Here is a 21,444-nt window from a genome sequence, read left to right on the forward strand (position 1 = left end):
AAGCAAAAGCGAAGTCTGTGGCAATGCATTCAGAATCCATGATCAGCGAAAACGAATCTTTGAAAAACATTAACAAAAATGAAGCATATTTGAAGAGCCTGTTACATTTGTGCGACTGAGTTAATTTTTTTCATTTTCATAGGTTTTTTTTTCTTTTGTAATGGCATATGTTTGATAGTTTCTGAAAAAGTTACATTCAGATTTATAAAGTTACGTTCATTATTATTGAACTAAATGTAATTCCATAAATAGCGTGAGGTTCAACAGCCAGCGCAAATAATAGTGGCGATATAGGGCATCCTTGTCTACAGCCTCTAGACAGTGTAAAGATGTCTGATGTAATGCCATTGGTACATATCTGTGCTTTAGGGGAATTAAAGATAGTTTTTAAATGATCAATAAATTTAGACCCGAAGCTCATGGCTTCTAGCGTAGCAAAAAGAAAAGTGGGCTCGATTCTGTCAAAAGCCTTTTCAGCGTAGACAGAATAAACATTGATAATTTCATGATAATTTTTAGCACTTTATAGTCAACATTGAGTAGACTTAGCAGTCTATAGACCCAAATTTTTGCCTGTCTTTCCCTGGCTTAGGGAGTAAAGTTATTGTGGCCAATTCAAGGGAGTGTGGAATTGAGCCTCTCTCAAGTGATTCTTTAATCATGTTTGTTAAGGGAGTTAATAATATATTTGAGAACGACTTAAAATATTCGATTGGGAAGCCATCTGGTCCAGGAGCCTTGTTATTTCCTAAAGCATTAATAGCTTTTAGTACTTCATTCTCAGTTATATCAGAGTTCAATAGGTCGTTATCTTCATCATTAATTTTTGGTAGTTGTATTTTACTTATAAATTTCTTAGCATCGGCATTTCCTTGACTATGATCAGTTTTATATAAAGTTTCATAATAATCCTTAAATAAAATATAAATTTCTCTTGGATCATTTATGTATCTACCATTATCTAATAATACTGAGTGAATATATTGCTCTGATTCTTCTTTTTTAATTTGCCACGCTAGTAATCTGCTAGTCTTATTTCCAAATTCGTAATAATAATATTTTGTTCTTGCCATAATAGATTCTGCCTTCTGAGTGCACAAATTATTATATAAGACCCGTTTTTTATTAAGTTGTGATAAAGATTTATCATTATTGGTCAAAGAATGTTTTAATTCCAATCATCTTATTTCTTTTTCTAAATCAATTAAAGCATCTCTCCTTTCTTTTTGTTTATAAGCCCCATATGAGAGAATATGTCCTCTCATGAAAGCTTTAAGTGCCTCCCATATAGTTGAATGTAAGGCTGAATTAGTATTGACTTCAAGAAAAATCTGAATATGAGTAGTCATGAATTTGATAAAATCTGGGTCTTTCAGCATATACATTTTAAATCTCCATTTTTGGAGTAAGGTAATGCCATTGTTGGTTCCCATGTAAGCTTGACGGGGTTGTGATCATAGATGGATGCAGAAAGATAAGTACAGTCTTTTACTTGGTAGGCTAATGACTGAGATGCTAAGAAGAAATCTATTCTTGAGTAGACATTATGTACATTTGAATAAAATGAGTAGTCAACTTGGTCTGGATAAAGATTGCGCCATACATCATACAACCACTAATCAGTCATCCCTTGAATCAGAATGGTTGCTGCTTTTGATTTAACAGGGTTTTTTGATGATCTATCCATGGAAGGGTCTAAAACTAGATTAAAATCATCACCAAAAATGCAGCTGCCCTCAATAGTAGCTAACTGTAATAGTAATTTGCTAAAAAAGACGGGATCATCATGGTTTGGACCATAGACATTTACAAAGGTTAAATGTTCCCTATTCAACTCACATTCAACAGTTACATATCTACCAGCAGTATCTGAGTACAGTAGGTAGACAGCCTAAACCGCGACGGTAACTGTAATTCAGTCGCGTGTTAAAATCATTCTCGAAACTACCGCCAGGTGGCGCAAAGGGACGGATTGCGAAATGAATGTAATTGTAAAAGGAAATAAAAGAAAGAAGTAAAACAACAATAACATTATGATATAACATTGTAACATCTTTAAAAAATATTCAAACATTTACAGTGAGTTAATTTTAAAACGTAAGATAGTCATAGGCTACAGTCTGCTCATCAAAAAGAAGACCTTTACACAAAGGATCATTTGCATGCTATTGTTATTAAACAGTAAATAAATATGTCCTATGTATGAGTATATATATATATATATATGTATATATATATATATATATATATATATATGTATATATATATATATATATATGTATATATATATATATATATAAATATATATATATATATATATATATATATATATATATATATATATATATATATATATATATATATATATACATGGATAAAAAGCTAAATGTTTTAATTTCATTTTCATTTCGGTTCATTCTTGGTTTAAAAAAAATCTTCATGTTCCATATGCAGAGCGAAATGGGAACGGTCCAGCATTTAGCAATAATTATTGTTAACTCTGTTTTTATTCTTGATTTTACTAACACTTTGCATTTTTGAATTATGCCTTATGTGTGTCCAAAAATGTAGTATTTTCTGTTTCTGCTGTTTGATCGCGCTGGTGTCTCGCGCATATATTCACTGGAAACAGCAGTCGTTCACCAGACATTCAGCCTTAGCAGCGGTCAACTTACTCCACATATTGTTAATTATGATTTTTTTCCATCGATACTGAAACACACGTGAACAACAAAGCCTATTTTACCTCACGAATAATACTTAAGCTTCAAATGGGCAACATCACGAATATGGAAACGGATTTCTCCCGAGTGAGAGAATGAGAAAGCCCAACCTTACCTTATGCTTTGCTTTAAATTATTATTATTATTTTGTTTGTTTATAGCTAAGCCTATATTATTATATAATGCAATTATATTTATCCATTAGAATTCTATATTTTTAATTCTTGTTTTGTTCTGATATATTTGTTAAATTTAAAGGATTTGTTGTAAAGTGAAGGGAACTAAATATATCCTGTTTGTACACGATAACATTATTAGGCCAGCCGTTATTATTTCTAAATGTAATAAAATGCAATTTATACATGAATTATATATAAAAAAAAAAAAATGCAGCAAACGAAAATAGGTGATTAATCCGTTAAAATGAAACCTATACACGACTCATATATTTTTTTTTCTCTCACAAACTTAATTTATTTTTTAGCGTGTTTAAAAATAAATAAATAAAGAAAACATGCAGGAAATGAAAAAAGGCGATTAATCCATTAAAATTTGTTACTCTGGGTTAACAGTAATTATATGTATTCTATACTTCAGAGCAGAGCCTGCCTGGCCTAATCTAGGGTATTTTTTTTGTTGTTTTTTTCATTGCATCTGAAAATTACTTTGTTCAGCACATTCACTTCACACGCTCTGGTGCAGATCAGCCTCCCGCGATGCTCAGCTGTGGACGATTTAAAAATGTTTGATATAAAAGTTGCTGTCCCATTTTATACAGGAGTTTTTCATGTAAAAAAATCTAAATATATTGTTAGTTCTAATTATATTATTAACACAAGTTCATTTAGGCTGTTTAACATGCACTGTGACATTTTACCATTTTTAATTTATAAACTCCTTGAGAATTTAAAGTTAGTTTAATAGTATTTAAATTCAAGTTTAAAAATAGGTTTTAACTGCTAAATACCAACAACCATACTGCATGTGAATAAATAAAATGCATACTTTTCATAACATTTCATTATTCATAAAATGCATAACATTTCTGGTGTTCAGATTTGTACTTCAATATAATGAGCTCCAAGTTTAAGAATAGCCCTAGACTAGTTTCTCTCTCTCTCTCTCTCTCTCTCTCTCTATTTAACAGCATTAGCTCAATAAAATACGTCTTCCTTCAGGTAGAATGAATGTTTTCCTGCTTGCTAAATATTGGGCTCATGATCAATAAGTTGTATTCGCCTCAATCTGATTCAGTAAAGTCAAACCGCAGACAGTGAAGCTGCATCACTGAGCGCGAGTCCCGTGCGCTGTGAGGCGGGAACAGAGGATTCCGCTTGGTCTTAAAGCCTTCCGCAAACATCCATGATCACAAATAATGATTTTCGTAAAATAATGATTAATTATTAATTGATGATTTGTAATTATCATTATGGTCTTGTGAAAATAATAATATGGGCTGCGAGAAAAGAGTAGTGCTGCTGAGTGCAGGCATGTTTCAGCCCAGTAACACACCGTTCCTCAGAGCCAAAACACAGACCGAATTCTGTTCAGCTGGAGGGGGTTGGGTTTTTGGGGTTAGTTATATGTGGCTTGTGGGGGTCGAGATATAGGTGTGAATTGCTCTTTCATATGGACAGTGTCTTATGAGGCTTTCAAAGTTGCTGAACCGGTTTATATAGGACTGTTGGTTTGGTTGTAGACTATAAAATGGTCTGTCCCCACGTAAGATTTTTCTAGTTCTAGTCGTTCATTTGTTATATTCAACTAATCAGAGGTTTATATTAAATTTACATAATCAAATCTTAATATATTCCGCTCTCAAGCACATGCATTAAGTTTGCCACAAAGTACATGCAGAAGTAGCCTAATAATTGTGAAAAATGAGACATTTTAATTATTTATTAATAAACAACGGTTTTCTTGTCTGCTGCAAGATGAAATTCACAGTGCTGGCTCTCTCCGACAGAGAAATGCAACATTCACAGATTGTTGAATGTTGAATATTAATGCGCCCTGTCATTAATACGAATTAATAATTTTTGCACAAATACTTGCATATGAATATTAATTCACGTTGCATTACAATGTAAATTATTTTTTACATGCAATTATCCAAAATGAAACCAAAAAAGATTTGTAATGAAAATAAAATAAATAAGAATAAAAGCTGCACATCTACCATCACACGTGCAGTGCAAATCTTGCACATATTTTACACACCTGCATTTTTTTTTTTTCATTAAATAATATGAAAGCAAGTAGGGCTGGGTGATAAATCGATTTTATCAATTAACTCGAATTTGTAATTTACATCGGTTTGTTTGAATGAAAATCGGTTTTCTTTTTAACATCCACCGGCGCACCACTCAGTTCTCCCATAGTTCAGAGTGGCTCAACCCTCCCCGCGCGTCTGAGACAGAGACACGCCGCCGAGCAGAGGATGAGCTGAGCGTGTGATTCTGACTGGAGCCCGTAATATAACTGCATATTCAGCAAGAATTCATGTTAAACATATTTAGCTATGGCTTGATCAGGTTATAATGACTGCAATAGTCGAGCGGGATGTTAAAGGCTATATGAGTTTGTCTGTTTCTTTTACTGATTATTTTCGGGTTAAACATGAGTTAAACAGATAAAGCACATTCACATGCAATCGTTTTAGCAATAATGCATTCAAACAAATGTGATCTTACAGTACTACTTCATTATCAGTAGGCTTTTTGAGTTTGAAATCTTGAAGAAATTCATCGATCTGTTTAGATAAAATAACTGACTAAAATGTACTGTTATTTTCCTCACAAACAAAATTTGCACAGCTGATGAGCTAGTATTCACAAAAAATAAATAATAATGAAAAGTAATATATAATAAAAAATAATAATAAAATAAAATAAAGTTCTTTCCAGCATTAAGGTAATAACATTACAGTTTTTTTATCATCTTGTCTCAGTTATAAGTTTATAACTATATTAAAACTTGTTTTGAAAAATTTCTTTGTCATTTGAATATTGATTTTAAAATTGATTTAAATCATAAATCAGATTTCTTTTAGGCCATATGCTATCGCCCAGCACTAAAAGCAAGTAAAGAAGGCTCCCTTTAAAATCACTTATGTTGTCAGTTAATGAAGCTCTTTTTTACATCGTGTGCAATTTGTTGATTATAATGAGAGAACTTGAGTTTAATCATGAGGACGGTTTACTAATCCGTCCATTCTTTAGAGTTTCAAGATTTAGCTAAATCAAGCAGGTTTAATTTATTCGTTTCTTGTTTTAGGCTTATTAGGCATAATTAATGTGAACGAAATTATACAGCGCCTCACGTTTAAACATGCAACAATTTCCTAATCAGTTTACAGGCAAATGTCTTTTTTCCAAGAAATTATCTGTCCAAATAAAGGACAGGTAACGAATAACAAAAATGCATGTTGTTTTATTAAAGGAATTTTAAAATATAAATTAAAATATAGGCATAATATATGAAAATATTGACATTGCATATTAATCCATGTAGCCTACCCCCCTAAAATAGGATACCACTTTTAATGCTCAGATGCAAAGTAAACCACAATTTCTTTTGAATAATATAACACATAATTCATATAATATAAATATTACTGTACACCTTTTAAATGTATCAAATCTAAAGTATGGTTTAATACCATGTAGCTTAGAGAAAATACAAGCACAGGCTCAGGCACAGGATTGACATTTATTCTGCTTGAATTCGTTCTAAGAAATGCACATAACTTCATAAGTACCAAACTTTCATCTGTGAATATTACATATTAAATATTTTAAATATTTAAACTATAGTGTTTTTCTTTCATTTTCCTTGACTGAAGCCGTCAAATGTAGCACATCAGTGAGGCAAAACTGACGTCTATTTGCGAAAAATGTGCTGTGATGCGCTTGTTTGATAACTTGTGGTTAAAGCGCAACTCAGCGGTCAAAGGCTGCAAATGCACTTTACAGACGCGGCGGCGGCAGTAAAAAGGGCCTTTAGGCTGTCTACTTACTGTATGAACTTATTGTTACATTTTATTTTTTTGTGGATTAATATTGCTACCCCTCGACCACTGGAAAAAAAATGAGTAATAGACTTGACCAACCCATTCTCTCTTGAGTTTTCTATGTTCCTGATCCGTAAAATTGGTCTCCTGAATAAAAGATATACCCGTGTTAACCCTTTTCAAATATAAGAGTACTTTCTTTCTTTTTACCGGATTATTTATACCCCTGACATTCCATGATACACAAGTTATCTTAGCCAGTTATCATGATCTTAAAAATAACAGAAAAATCTCCACTACAGAAATAATAATAGCCATAGCCATATACAAATATCTAGTATCCTACATGGAAAGATAAAGTGAAGTGAAGTGAAGTGAAGTGAAGTGAGTGAAGTGAAGTGAAGTGAAAAACTCCCTATTTTAGAACTAAATAAATAAAAACAAAATTAAATTAAATTATATTGGTCAGATAGTCATATGTTCTATTAACATTGTAATTAGGTGCGGACATTGAACAAATGGTGAAGCTAATAAATCAAGTATTAGACTATATTGCGAACTAGCGGAACAATTCAAATAGTATTACTAGTATAATGTACATTAGAGGAACTTTCATCAGTGGCTAAATTGTAATCTGGCAACAAGAGAAAATATTTATTGTTATAACCTTTGGTCACGTATATAAAAAGAAATAAGTTTACAGTCTTTCATGAAAACATTATAGTCTTAACTCATAGGATATCCTTTGTGTGAAAGCCTTAGAGTTGACTCTCTTATCAGTTCTCAATCCGTAATAGAGGCCTCAATAGAATCAATAAAGTTCTTAACCTCAAGTGAAGTGGAGAAGAACTTTGTTTTACCCATGTACATAATCAGAAGCTTGGAAGGATATACAAAGGAGTAATCAATTTCCCGATCTCTCAACATTCGCTTCACCTCCGTGTAAGCTTTGCGAGCATTCTGTGGATGCGCCGGTTGTCGAGGAAAACCACCTTTCTCTCGCACGCGAGTTGAAGGATTTTCTGCTTATCTCTGAAGTTCAGGAGTTTTGCCACTATTATCCTTGGGGTCGCCCTATACGACGAGGTATTTCCCGTTCTGTGGGCCCTCTCAATTGTTGGAGGAGACGGAAAGTTCTCGACGCCAAGGATCTCCGGGATGATGTGTTCCAGAAACGAAACCATATCGCTTCCCTCTGAAGTTTACAATCCGAATATTCGATCTCCTACTTCTGTTATCCAGGTCTTGCACTTTATCTTTAAGGTACAGTAGATGACGTCCTTCTCCTAGTGAGTAACTGTTGAACGAGTATCTCTGAGGTCATCTTCTGTGGCGCTTGCTCTAGTTTCAACCTCGACCATCTGTTAAAGTTGAAGTTGACATTTCGATGCGGGTCAATTTAGCCTGAATATCATTGGTCATTCTGTCCATTTGTTTGCTAATTTCTTCTTTACTGGTTTTGATCTCCTTCCACAGAGTCTGTAACGATATTTCGCCTTCCACCTCTTCGGCCATGTTGGGTAGCGAGTCAGGATCATTAGCTTCGGGAGTGTTGTTAATTGGTCATGTTTTACGTCCTTTTCGGCGCAAATTGTGTTCTGCCATAAACAATATTGCCTGTCCAATTCCTTAATGGGCTCGAAAATCCACCAACTAGGGAGATTAATATAGGATTCTTGATGAATAATATAGCTAGTCAGAGGAGCTCACTAGAGCATGTCTTTCCTCATCGCCTGCATCACGTGACCCCCATTTTTATATTAGTTCTTATCATTACTCATTATTCTTATTGTATTTTTCTAGTGCTTGTATCACTAATACGATGTCTAAGATTCTGTCTATTGTTTTATAATTTACAAACTATGCAGTGGTATGTTTAATGACTAAAATATAACCCTTTAATAGATTTGGTAAATTTTTTCATGTATTTTTATATGAAATAAAAAGAAATTCAGTGTTAATAAAAATTTCAAGGCACTTCAGTATCTATTACTCTAATCTTTTTGAGCATTATCAAGTCCGGATGGTGGACAGTAAAGCCCTAAGGATCTTGTGTGTGTAGCACACTGAAGTCAGGAACTATTACAATTTTAGGTTAGGTAGGTCATTTTCAGCTGTGAGTCCCATAATGAGGGGTGCTGGTTAACAGGTTAAGCCCAAACAATACTTTGGCCATCTGCATTCTGAGACAGTCCACACACTGTCCAAGTAATGCAATTTTTATTATTAGGAGTGTCCGCTAACATCCATGCACCAAAGTGTGTACAACAGTGCAGGCATGAGGTGAAAAAAATCCACTAGCACCTATCCACAAATCAACTGAAAGCTGTGCAGACACAACAGTGCACTGAACATGAAAACAGATGTATACCTGTGCCTTTAGATGGACATTTATGTTCTTAGTAAATCTTCTATCATCCAAACAATTTTACATATAATGTAAGTGGAAAATACTAGAATTCTTGGTCTAATATGATATGAAAATAATTTAGCTGCTGCTGTGAAACTGCTTGATAGAGGTGTATCACTAAAGGTCATTGGCTGAACTGCGTATTTGATTAGCTTTGGTTTGTTTACTGTCGATTTTCCAGTCTGCCTCAGAACTTCCTGAATCCACAGACATGAAAGACAACCCCTTCATTTCTCTCTTCTCTTTCGATGTCCTGCGAGAAATTGTCCATCAGCTGCGAGACAAACTGAAGGATTTCTGCAAAGAGGACATCATAAGGATCTCAGACAGAGGTAAAGAACCAGAGATTCATATGCTCTTAGAAATGAATCCACCATCATTTAATATCATGGTAGAACATCATATTATAAATGTCTTCGGAATGAATGCAGGATCATTTGTCTGTTGATTTCCACAGTCACATTTACCAACATTGGTCCCAAGACCAGGAATGACTTCCTACAGTGTAAGTCACAAAAAACAAGCCCCACCCCATAAAAAGATCAGACATACTCATAAATCCTGATTCTTATGTGTTTCCCCCCCATTAGATTCCCATCAGTTCACTCTGGATCCAAACATAGTTAATAAAAACCTCTCTCTGTCTGAGAGCAACAGAGTGGTTACTTACACTGAGGAAGAACAGTCATATCCTGATCATCCAGACAGATTTGATGAGTATCCTCAGGTGTTGTGTAGAGAGAGTGTGAGTGGATGCTGTTACTGGGAGATTGAGTGGAGTGGAGATAATGGTGTGTTAATATCAGTGACATATAAGAGCATCAGCAGGAAGGGACGGAGTAAAGAGTGTGTGTTTGGATTAAATGATCAGTCTTGGAGTTTGATCTTCTCTTCCATCACATGTTCATTTCTACACAATAATATAGGGACTAATGTCCCTGTAGAGTCCATCAGCAGTAGAATAGGAGTGTTTGTAGATCCCAGAGCAGGAACTCTGTCCTTCTACAGTGTCTCTGAAAACACAATGAGCCTCATCCACACAGTCCAGACCACATTCACTCAGCCGCTCTATCCTGGGTTTAGAGTTTATCCTGGATCATCAGTGAAACTGTGTGGATGAATCAGAGACTGACAAGAGATTCTACCCATAATGCTTTGAGCTGCATGATAAATAAGTTACAGTGAGATGTCATAGAGTCTCTTCATGACATTAATACTATAGCTGAATACTGTCACGGAAATAACATGTCAGAATAAATGTGTAATAAATCCTCATATAGACATTAGGATCAGTGTGTGTGAGTGTGAGTGACGATGTGTATCTTTGATTTTATCAACATCTGTTGCACTTACAACCTCGATTGTAGAAACAATTGTACATTATACAGAATAGTTTGTTGCATAATCTGATTTCCTCTGCTTGTATTGTGCTTGCATTTTGTTTATTTTATGTTTGTTTCCCTTAACATGTAAAATTCTTCTTATACCGCGTAACATAATCATAGTTTTATATACAAGGCTGAACTACCTCCATGTTTCTGTTAAGAACTGATAACCAAGTACATGGTGCAATCGGGAACTGGGACATATGCTAATGCTTGAGCAGGGAGAGAGGAAGATTTATGTAGTTGTGATTTCTGTGTTCTGGGCCACTTTGCCACTTCTCTGACGCTTGGCTAGTAAACAACATTAATAAAAGACTCTTCATCTCCACCTCGGACTCCCTGTCTCTTCATTCCTCATACCTGTTTCAGTAGATTCTGTTTGTGTAATAAGGTTTTTATAGAACATTGATCTCCTATATCTCAAATTTTATATGCCAAAGATACAGCAAAAGTTGTTTCCTTCATATTTAAATTTAGTCATTTAGCAGACACTCTTATCCCAAGTGACTAACAAATGTCGACAATAAAAGCAGTCAAAACTTACATAAGAACAACAATATAAAAGTGAAAATGACAAGTCTTGGTTAGCTTAACGATGTACATGTAGTAAGGTGTGTGTAGGTGTGTGTGTGTGTGTGTATGAATATATATATCCAGGCTCCCGACTGGAGTGGGTGTGTGAGAGGAGGGGCGCTGGACGAGTCAGGGCTGGCGGCGTGTGATGGGGCACACCTGAAGGAAATGGAGCCTCATCACCGCCGCTGTTTAAAAGCCCAACGGGTCTCTCCTCGGAAGACAGGTCTCTTCCCCGTGCATGCACACTGGTGTCCTCGTGGGTCCAGGAAGGGTGCGTTGAGGGATTCCCGCGCCACCAAGACGTGAGCTGCCGGACCCACGATCCGGAGGAGAACCGCACCCGTTTACACGGCCGTCGGGCCAGGGTGCCGGGCCGTCCATCCCCTGCCAGCACTGCGGCCAACAAGAGATGCGGCGGACTCCGCCCCTTACCTGGACCCTTCCTCCATGAACACAGCCCGACCCACACGAACCCCGCAGCACGACGAGGACACCAGATTCCCTGTTTATTTTGGACACTCTTCCCCTTTGGCCACCTTTATCCCCTGTTTTATTTGGTTTTCTGTTAATAAAAGACTCTCCGAGGCCTGACGCCACGGCCACTGTGTCTGTCTTGTGCTCCTCCCATCACAATATATATATATATATACACACACATATATACACACACACATACACACACTGAATAAAATTATAAACGCAACACTTTTGTTTTTTCATTTTCCCCATTTTTCATGAACTGAACTCAAAGATCTAAGACTTTTTCTTTGTACACAAAAGGCCTATTTCTCTCAAATATTGTTCACAAATCTGTCTAAATCTGTGTTAGTGAGCACTTTTCCTTTGCCGAGATAATCCATCCACCCAGGGCAGCTGCTGGCCAAAAGGGGGCCCTAACCGGGATTGTACTGTTGTGCCGCCCTTCCTCAAATAAGATGATGGAAAAAACACCTACTATAGGGGTGAAAAATAACTTTAATCAAATAAAAAACTAAATGAATAAATTGTATTATTTTCAAATTACAATTGTAGCTCTCGACATTTACCTATGGCTATAACTTTATTATGACTCTAATTTATTTTATAGTCTCAAGCATTAAGAAATCATGCAAAAGGAAATTAAGTAGTTTTACTATGATAAAACCATGGTTTATTTTTGTAAGGGTTGTGATATGCACGTTTTTTGTTGAAGAAATTATAAAGGCTGTGTCATCTATAGCAAAAAGGTGGCCAAAAATGAAAGATTAAATGAATATGAATTAAATGTTTGGTCAGTAGCCTAAACAAGGATTTGATTCTCCTGTAAGTGTAACAGCAGCAATTACATAGCATCGGGCTCCCTTTGCAGGCATTTGTAATAATGTATATAAATTGTTTATTTTGTATTTGCTTACATTATGTATTTTAACAGTTTTATTATTAACCAATCGACTATAAACAGGCACCGTAAGAACTCGTCATTCACTTCTTCGTCTTCACTGACTGTTCTGTTTGAAGCGTGCATCTGAAAGAACTGGTAAGAGCAATCTTTCTCTGTATATCATGGCGACTACTAGCAAGCGTTTAGACAATGTGTGCATCCATGTCAGCGTTTTTTGACCCCCGATGACACATGCAAACTTTGCGTCATTTGTTTGGGTGAAGAGCACGCACGCGATGTCTTTGAGGAGGCAATCTATGGCATTGTGAGCGTTTTATCAAGGAAAAAAGCTCCGCTCTCATTCGTCTCTCTTCAGGAAAAAAAAGCCATCTGCTTCCCAAGGTTCAGAACCTGCCACTGCTGAGGCACGAGGAGAATGTGCTCGTGAGAATACAGGTGGATCTGTTTGAATGTTTTAAAGAGGGATTTTCCCTTTCGAACTTGTAATGCCGGCGGACGAGAGAGAGCCTCGGGAGGATGATGTTATATCTTTAACACTATCTGATACTGAGGTTAGTGCTCTGCTGGGTTTTTACCCAGGGAAAGCAGGAGATATGAGGATGGTGAAGAAGCTGAGGTTGAGCCTCCTCAATTCTCCTGCCCTGTGTATGTAGAGCTGTTAGAGGTTATGGATCGGGCCACGGCAAAGTTGGACTTACCATGAAAATGCGCTAACAAGGTGACGCTGTAAGCCCATTAAGATGAGCTCAGCTGAGCCTTTCATTTCTGCATGATCTCCAGATATCGAAAAGAATTGAAAGAGGCCGTTTTCTTCTCGCATCCATCGGTTTCGGCATTACAGTTGTGAAAATGCCCCCTGTAGAAAGAGCAAAAAAAAATTCTGTCTGCGGGGGAGACATCCTCTCTTAAGCTCCCTCCTTGCCATCTAAGCCCCTTCAGAAATTCATCTGGCTTAAATGGCCAGACATACGCAGCAGCAGGTCAGTGTGGCTGTGGCTTTGTTACACACAATGCTGGTGCTTCAAGCATATCAGGCTGATCTGCTAAGAGACCTGGAGGCAAGGGCCTTTCTCCTGATCAGGTAGCCGCACCGCACCACGGACCTCTCTCCATGTTACCAAGCAGGCCGCCTCCGCCATGGCCAGGTCACCCTGAGGGGTCTCATGGCTGTTTAATGGTGCTGTTGCATCTAGCGGGAAGTGGAGGTGGCAGTTACAGAAGTCTTGTATATGCTGCCTCAGGTGATGCTTCCCTCGCCCGAGGTTTGTAAAATTGAGCTTGCCTCTCCCGTGCGATTCAGCACCTCTGCGATGCTTATGAACCTTTAGGTACACATGCTAAGCTTTGTGTACTTTTTCAAAACCACATGGTGGTCGGTGTGCACGTGAACACTTTGCACACTTTCTAAAATCCACATAAGTGGTAAGTGTGCATGCAAAACTCTGCGCACTTTCTGAAATCCTGTACGGTAAGGGTTATGCGCTCCGCCTCGTTCCCTTTCTTGAGATGATTAGACCTAGGTTCCTTGGGCTCCATTCAGCCAGTGTTTATTTATTTATACACTTCAAGCATCGCTTCCCTCAACATGAGGGGCTATTTGGGTGATTCTCATGGTAGTTTAGCAGCGCTCCCCTTTTTACAAAAAGGGTCGCCTATGAGCGCGCTACTCTGCGCTTGGAGTTCTCTTCTCATATGAGACTGAGTTCTCCGTTTTTTCCCCCAGAGCGCTCCAGTATTGTTTCCATAGATCGAGTTGATGACTCTCAATCATAATGTTTTGAGATGCAACATTCCATCTATGAGCTGCTCTGTCAGAGTGCAACGAGAGCCCCTCCTTAGAACAGTATTTGAAAATCCATGCTATGGTAAGTGTGCACATGAAGTCTTTGCACACTTTCTGAAATCCACACTGTGGTAAGTTCGCACGCTAGTATTCTGCGTTCTTTCTAAAATCCTATAAGGTGAGGGCTTTGCGCGGTTGCTTCGTGCCCTTTCTTGAGTTAGTAAAACCCCCGTTCATCTTGGGCGCCACTTCACCTATGTACCCTCAGATACCTATCTAAACAGGGTATTGCTACTAGAGATCTGTTGAGACAGCTCTTTCAGCAAGCTTATGTATAAGCTAGCAGTAGCCCCTGTGTGACAGGCAAGACGTGGTAGAAAATGCTAGGTTCTTAGCTGTATCTCTTTAACCTGTTAGCCAGCACCAGAATGCGGGCATCGTGAACGACCCTAAACTCGCACGCGTCTGTGTTTACGAATAGATTAAATGAAACGGGACAAATTAAATCTTGGCAAACTATGTATCAGTATAAAGATCTAAGCCTCAAGCATCGACGACGGATCGCTGTTTTTCAATGGAAAGCTTTTAAAGACTGTATTTGCTACATTTGTGTAAGCAGTACACATAAAAACATGAGCAATGGAAACGCTGTACATACCAGATCCGCCATAATAACGAGTCATAAACACATCCAAAGCTGTAAATCCCGGTTTAGTTAGAAAGGTAAGGGTCCACTGAACAACATCTCATGGAGCACGTTTGGTCCAATGAAGCAATAACGTTATAATATGGATCATAATTCCTTTGTTTACGTTTCAGCTCTTCAGCGACAGAACTGTTTGTGTCCATTATGGAATAACTCACGGTCAGAAACTGCATCTTGGTAGTAAAAAAACGGCATGGTTTTGCAGCGTACAGTGTCACAAACAGAATGAGACCATCCACCGGAAAAAAGAATGGATAAAAAAAAGACGAAAGATAGTATATTTAAAAATTTTGGCACTCTCTCCTGATGGCTCGTGACGCGCTCTGATGCACCTGTCAGCTGATGGAGGCGGGAACTTATAGCGATCGCCTTTTTCTTTGTTTCTTTTATTTTTCAACAGTTTTTATATATGTGAGAGTGTGTTTTATGTTGAATGTGAATGTATCTGCATGATTACAATCTGTTTGAGTGCAAATCAGCCCAAATCAGCTCGCTATTACTGTATGATCACGGCTATCAAAGTGAATGCGTCTATATGAATAGAGAGAGTGGATTATTTACTTTATTGCGCATTTGTGTTATTACCATCTGTATAAGTGGCCATCAGCACTTATTTGCATCGTAATTCATTGTAAATGCTGCATTGCTAGCAATCTCAGGATTTTCTGTAATTGGCAAAACAAAGTTAAATCTTTTATTATTTTTCTTATTATTCTTCTTTTTCTTATTGTATTTTTCTAGTGCTCAAATAAATCACTTATATGATATCTAAGTTTCTATCTATTGTTTTATAATTGAAAAAGCTATGCAGTTGTATGTTTAATGACTATATAGTTTGTAGAAGCCTTCAATACAGTTTTTTTATATTTTGGGGGGGGGGGGGGGTTTAGACATAGTCTCATAAAAATTTTAGCAGGAGTCTCATTTTTCATGATTTCTTATTCAGATTTTAAATAGAAACTCATGAGACATGTGGCTTTCAACCCATTACTTTTCTAGATTGCTCCAGGACTCATTTCATGTATTTTTATATCAAATAAAAAATATTTAAGTGTGGTAAAAAAAAAATTCAAGGCACTTCAGTGTCTATAACTTTTAATATTTTTGAGCATAAAGCCCAAAGGGTCTTCTTTCCAAAGACAATTATGTTTGTAACACACTGAAGTAGGAAACTGTTACAATTATAAGTTATGTGGAGCACTTTCAGCTGTGAGTCCCATAATGGGGGGTCAGGTTAACAGGTTAAAGGAATCTTTCCGGATTCCAAGCCTTCAGCTTTACCCCGGGCCGAGGCCCTAGCAATCAAGTTGGGTATGTAGCTTAGGCCCTTGGCCGTAAGGGGTACTGTCACAAACAGCCGTCTAAAAGTCCCAGGGGCAACTCCCATGGAAATTATGGAGTTGGTACTTAGTGCTCGCCATGATTCTGGCATGCACTCCCCTCGGCATGGCGGTGTGGGTATACTGTTTCCCATTGTGCCCCCTAGAGGACGCAGTACGAAGTTCCCTTGAAAGGCCTTTACTTAGCAGATCAGAACAAAATTTATTACTACAGCATAATTTGCAGTAAAAAAATCCAGTGTTAGAAACATTACTTTTCCATTCTATTCTAGTATTCACTTAAAAAGCAAATGCCATAAGAGTAACAGCTCTTAATATTAAGAGCTTAGTAATAGGACTGGGAGCTGTAGAATTTCTCTAGAATGTTTAGTGTGGAGTTCTAAATTCTAGCTTTCATTGACATTTACCTCTTCCTAGGGGCAAGCCAAGATAGGATACAAGATAGTGTCTCTGTATCTCACTCAGTCTCTCTCTCTCTCTCTTACATACACAAAAACACATTTCAATAATACTTACTAGGTTTGTAGGTTTGCATAATAAACCATGTTCTAACAACAAAACATCAAAAAACCTTTACAACAAATTAATGTAGAAATAAGTAGGCCACAATGAAACAAACGTATCACACCACATCACAAACGTATCTGTCTGATGAGGTCAGACATAACGTTACAGGTAACTAGGCTACTAACGACAATTGTATACATACGTTTAAAAGATCTCTCCTGTCCTTCACTGGTTGTACTGGTGGTGCCATGGTGTCATAATCAGGATGTCAAAATACATTTCAAAATACATTTCAAAATACAGGACTACTCTTCCATGCCCAGACCTACAGCCTGTGTCCACATCACCTCTGTATTTCACCCTGCCTTAAGCTTGGTTGTGAGGACACATGGGTAATGTCCTCCTTTTGATGAGGAAAATCATTGGTAGATGTGTTGGGGTAGTGCTCTAAAAAGAGGGTCAGTATGTCGGCATATTTACTTTGGCACGTCTCCCAGTCGATGTTCTACTGTAATTTTATATAAATAAATGGTAAATATACATGGGCATGTGTAAATGAAATTTGTTCTGAAAACTGACGTGTGCACAATGTTATTTTTGAAACCAGAGCGGTTGAAATGTACGTTTATGAAAATAGCTGCCCACGTGTAAACGTATCCTAAAAGGGTCATATGATACAGTTTTAAAGTGCATTATTTTTTTTGAGTGTACTACAATATGGTGCGTTCAAGTCAGCTCGTATAGATCGTATTTACGAGTTGAATGCACATGAACGCCACCACAATGTCGTAAATACCAGTGGGGAGCTCGGGATTTTCTTTAAGCCCCAATCTGTACGAGTTGGGGGCGTGTCAGTGAGAAACATGGCGGAATCTGTAACATCTGTAGTTCATGGTAAATTTTAATTGAATTTCAATGTTTATTCATCCTAGAAACGGTCATTTATCATGATCATCATTAATCTTGTTATAAGCAGCAAGTTAATGAATTACAACAAAAAAAAATCCTAACATTTGTGCACCTTTAGACGAGAAATGGTTTGATTTGTGACATTGCACGTTTTTATCTCTCTGTATAGCATTTTTTCATGATAACCAGTTGTACTGGGATCGTGGTATGACAATATGCCAGTCGTCATAGGAAGAAAAGGAGCAGTGGTCACCACGAACTCCTGAATTTCTTCCAGGCATCTGATGAAGCTACCCAGAGACGGCATGATGAAATCATGTTACAGATGAGTTCTTCACAGAAATATTTAGATACACTTATACAGGCATTTCTGGAAAAGCAGTAGAATGTGTATCTAACAAAATTCAAATAATTTTTCATGCATTTCAAAAATGCGTAGTCTTTTTGTTGCTTTTGATAATTAATTCTAAATGTTCTAAAAAAAATGTAGTAGTAGTAGTTCATGTAGTAGTTCATGCTAAATATATAGTTGGACCAAAATATGAAAATGTTGTCATTACCTACTCACTTGTAATGTTGTTCCAAACCTTTGAGTTTCTTCCTTCTGTATAACACAAAGGAAGATATTTAGAAGAATGTAGGTAATCTGCTGGAGAACCTCCTGCTCTGACCCGTGGCGCTCTGGCTGAGAGATTTCTGTGACTGAAACTCATCAGACTGACTTCACCTGCTGCGAGAAAGAGCTCGACCCAGCGAGGTCATGCTCGTTGAAGACTGAACAGAGGTAGTGTGTTTGCATTCAGTCATAATCGGACACACTAGTGTATTGGTGCGCTCAATTACAAAATCTTCACATTTAAGATGTGAGCAGTTTCAAGTGTTGTGCAGACCGAAGGTGATTTTTTTTCTTCATGGGCACTTCTTAGAAACTGAAAGAGACTTTTTCATTTTAAAAATGTCCTGTACTTGCTTGTGTAATGACAATAGTATTGTAAATTGTATTGAAAATGTTCTACTTCCATTACCTTTAAAAACAAGTTTTATAAATGTCAGATCATACTGTTTATAATGTTTTGTAACTGATCTTTTGTTTTGTAACAGAAAATCTTTGTTGTTTTTAAGACACTTTATACATTGCCACTAAGTTTCTTACACAAAATTAAGAATTCCTCCAATGTTTCTTTTTCCATTGATTGATTGAAGTGCAAGATTGAAGAAATGAAAAGTAATACAATTGTTTCTTCCATTGCAGAAGATTGTTCTATACCTTTTGTTCTGTACCACTACACCTAAGTGATTAAATATTCTCTGCTACAAAATTGTCAAATTTCAGGAAAAGCTATAATTCAAAAAAATCTTAAAATAAAAAGGTAGCCAGTACTAAAATATAAGTATTTTTCTAAATTAGGGGTGTGCACTTAAGCCAGTATTTGTATCTGTATTTGTATCTGTTACAATCACAAAATTATTCGGATCTGTATCTGTATTCGGATAAACCTGGAAGTAGGCGGGGCTTGAACCAGAACTTCGAACAGTATTTGATTTATGGTTTTACAGCCTTTTTTATTTCTTTTTTTTTCATAGTTATCACTGAACATGTGTTTAACTAAAATGTTATTATTATTATTTTTATTTTTTATGATTATAACATTTAGCCTATTTAAACATCATCTAACAGTCGGCGCCAATTTCATTGTATAGGCAGTGCTTTGAGATGTGGTGATTCGAGCAACGTGAGTTCGACTCCCAGCTTGGGGACCTTTCGGGATCCAATAAATAGATATTTAAGTATCTAAATTAAAACAGTAAGGGTTTCTATGTAATTTATAAATATGGAAATTGATTTAAGTAATTTCCAGGAAATGCATGAAAAAAGGCAACTGCAACACTGCTATTTTATTATGTGCTTATTTCATACATAAACTCATTTAGCTACTTTGCACACTTGTCACTGCGTTATAATTTTAGAGGATTATGTAAAACAACATGAATTCCATTGGGTCACCGGTTCCTGCAGAGTAAAAGTATTTCACTTAAGTAATTTTCACGTCTGGAAAAACTATGAGGAAAAAAGAGAACAAAGTGTGGAAAACTATTTAGACTATTTGCCCTATTGAGTGTTCTAAAATATAAAATTAATTTCCGGTAGTGGGTGGAGTTAATGCGCAAGCGGCAATCTCATTGGCTTCGCTTACCTATTATCATCCCTATTTTGATTTCAACAAATCAGTTCAAGCGAATGCACAAAACCTGATTAATATTCATGAATACAGCAGGTCATTAACCTAACCCAACCAGTAGTAATTATTAGGGCCTGATGTCACAGTGTCTGGTTCTTGTATCCCTGGGTGTCCACTAGAGGTCTCACTTCCCCATATTGTCACCCCAATTCAGAAACTGTTTTCACACTAGCCTTTGTCATTACGCATCACTGTTCATTGCACACAGCTGTCCCCACTTACATTGTTTACACATGCCTTTAAATACCCTGTTGTTTCTGTCATTGTTATGAAGTCCTTGGTTTATGTCACCCGGTTTTTCGTGTTCCCTGGTTTTTTGTTCATGTTTCTTGTTTCAGACTGCTCACCTGGAAGTTAGGATTCAAGATAACCCAATAAACACTGCTACTGGATCTCCCTGTTTGTGTTTGCGTTCGGTGACACCTGAGCACAAAAATTTGTTGTTTAAACTGAAATGTGTTCTTTATGATGAGAGGAATGTTCCCCTCAAATATTAATGAAGATAAAAGCAACTTTGTCCGAACCATGGCATGCATTTTTTGTGAGGTTTCGAGACTAACCTACTTTCCATTGCAATCTGTAACAAAGAATTTCTCAGTGTGGTTCAATAAAGTAATTCTGAGTCTGATTCTGATATTTAAACAGACAGTGTTTCTAATGCTAAAGGTTTTATTTTGTTTAGTTTTTTTTTTCTTTTTTATTAATCTTCTACACCCATGCACCACATTTATTATGCAATAAGAAGCTACTTTTTATGTCTTTATCTTAATACATGGTTTTATTTAAAAAAGCTTTAAACACAACCTTATCAGAGCTAATGATAATGACCTGTATTGTTATACATTTATGTAGTCTTGATTTGGGTTTTTTATAGTGGTTTTACATTTAAAAGGGTTGTACATCTAGTTCAAGTAAATTTTAGCATGCCATAGTCAACTTTTAACCAGTAATTTCACAACAACAAAAATGTGGCTAGTAAAAATGCTGTGTGGCTAGTAACTTTGGAAAACCACTAGCAACATTGGCTGGAGAGCAAAAAAGTTAATGTCAAGCCCTGAGACCATCCCTATTTATAATATTAATTAGTTTGTATTAAAAATTCATTTGTTTTTGCTGAGGCTCTTAAGAACAACCCCCTGAAATCAAAGGTCAACCAGCAAGAAGCTTGAGAGGGCACTGTCCAAATGGTTCACTGGAGCAAGAGACAGAGGAGGACAAAGGGCATCAAGAATACACTAAAAGATGGCTGCAGTTTAAATTTGACTGAAAAGGTTATAAGTTGCTACATCTAGCTGTTGTAGTACTTGTATTTTTTTCTGACAATCGTTTTCTCAAATTTGGTGGGTTGACAGCTTTCCCAAACACTCATGGCTGGTTCTAAAATAGTTTTTTTGCCATTGTGACATAAACATTACATGATGGTTAGTTAAATAAAGCTGGATATGAACATATTGATTTGAACATATTTCAGT

The 21,444-nt window shown here is 36.7% G+C and overlaps 1 protein-coding gene across 1 annotated transcript in view; it reads left to right on the top strand.

Annotated features, from left to right (window-relative positions):
- Positions 1-21,444, top strand: part of LOC132099196 (tripartite motif-containing protein 16-like) — a 332,267-nt gene that overhangs the window by 19,254 nt on the left and 291,569 nt on the right. Inside the window, exons 4-6 of the mRNA XM_059505647.1 lie at positions 9,327-9,477; positions 9,603-9,650; positions 9,736-10,392. Coding sequence (XP_059361630.1) covers positions 9,327-9,477; positions 9,603-9,650; positions 9,736-10,265 — 729 coding nt within the window. The 3' untranslated portion in view covers positions 10,266-10,392. The remainder of the gene's footprint in view (positions 1-9,326; positions 9,478-9,602; positions 9,651-9,735; positions 10,393-21,444) is intronic.

This window comes from Carassius carassius, chromosome 22 (genome assembly GCF_963082965.1).
Source record: "Carassius carassius chromosome 22, fCarCar2.1, whole genome shotgun sequence".
Lineage (NCBI taxonomy): Eukaryota > Metazoa > Chordata > Actinopteri > Cypriniformes > Cyprinidae > Carassius > Carassius carassius.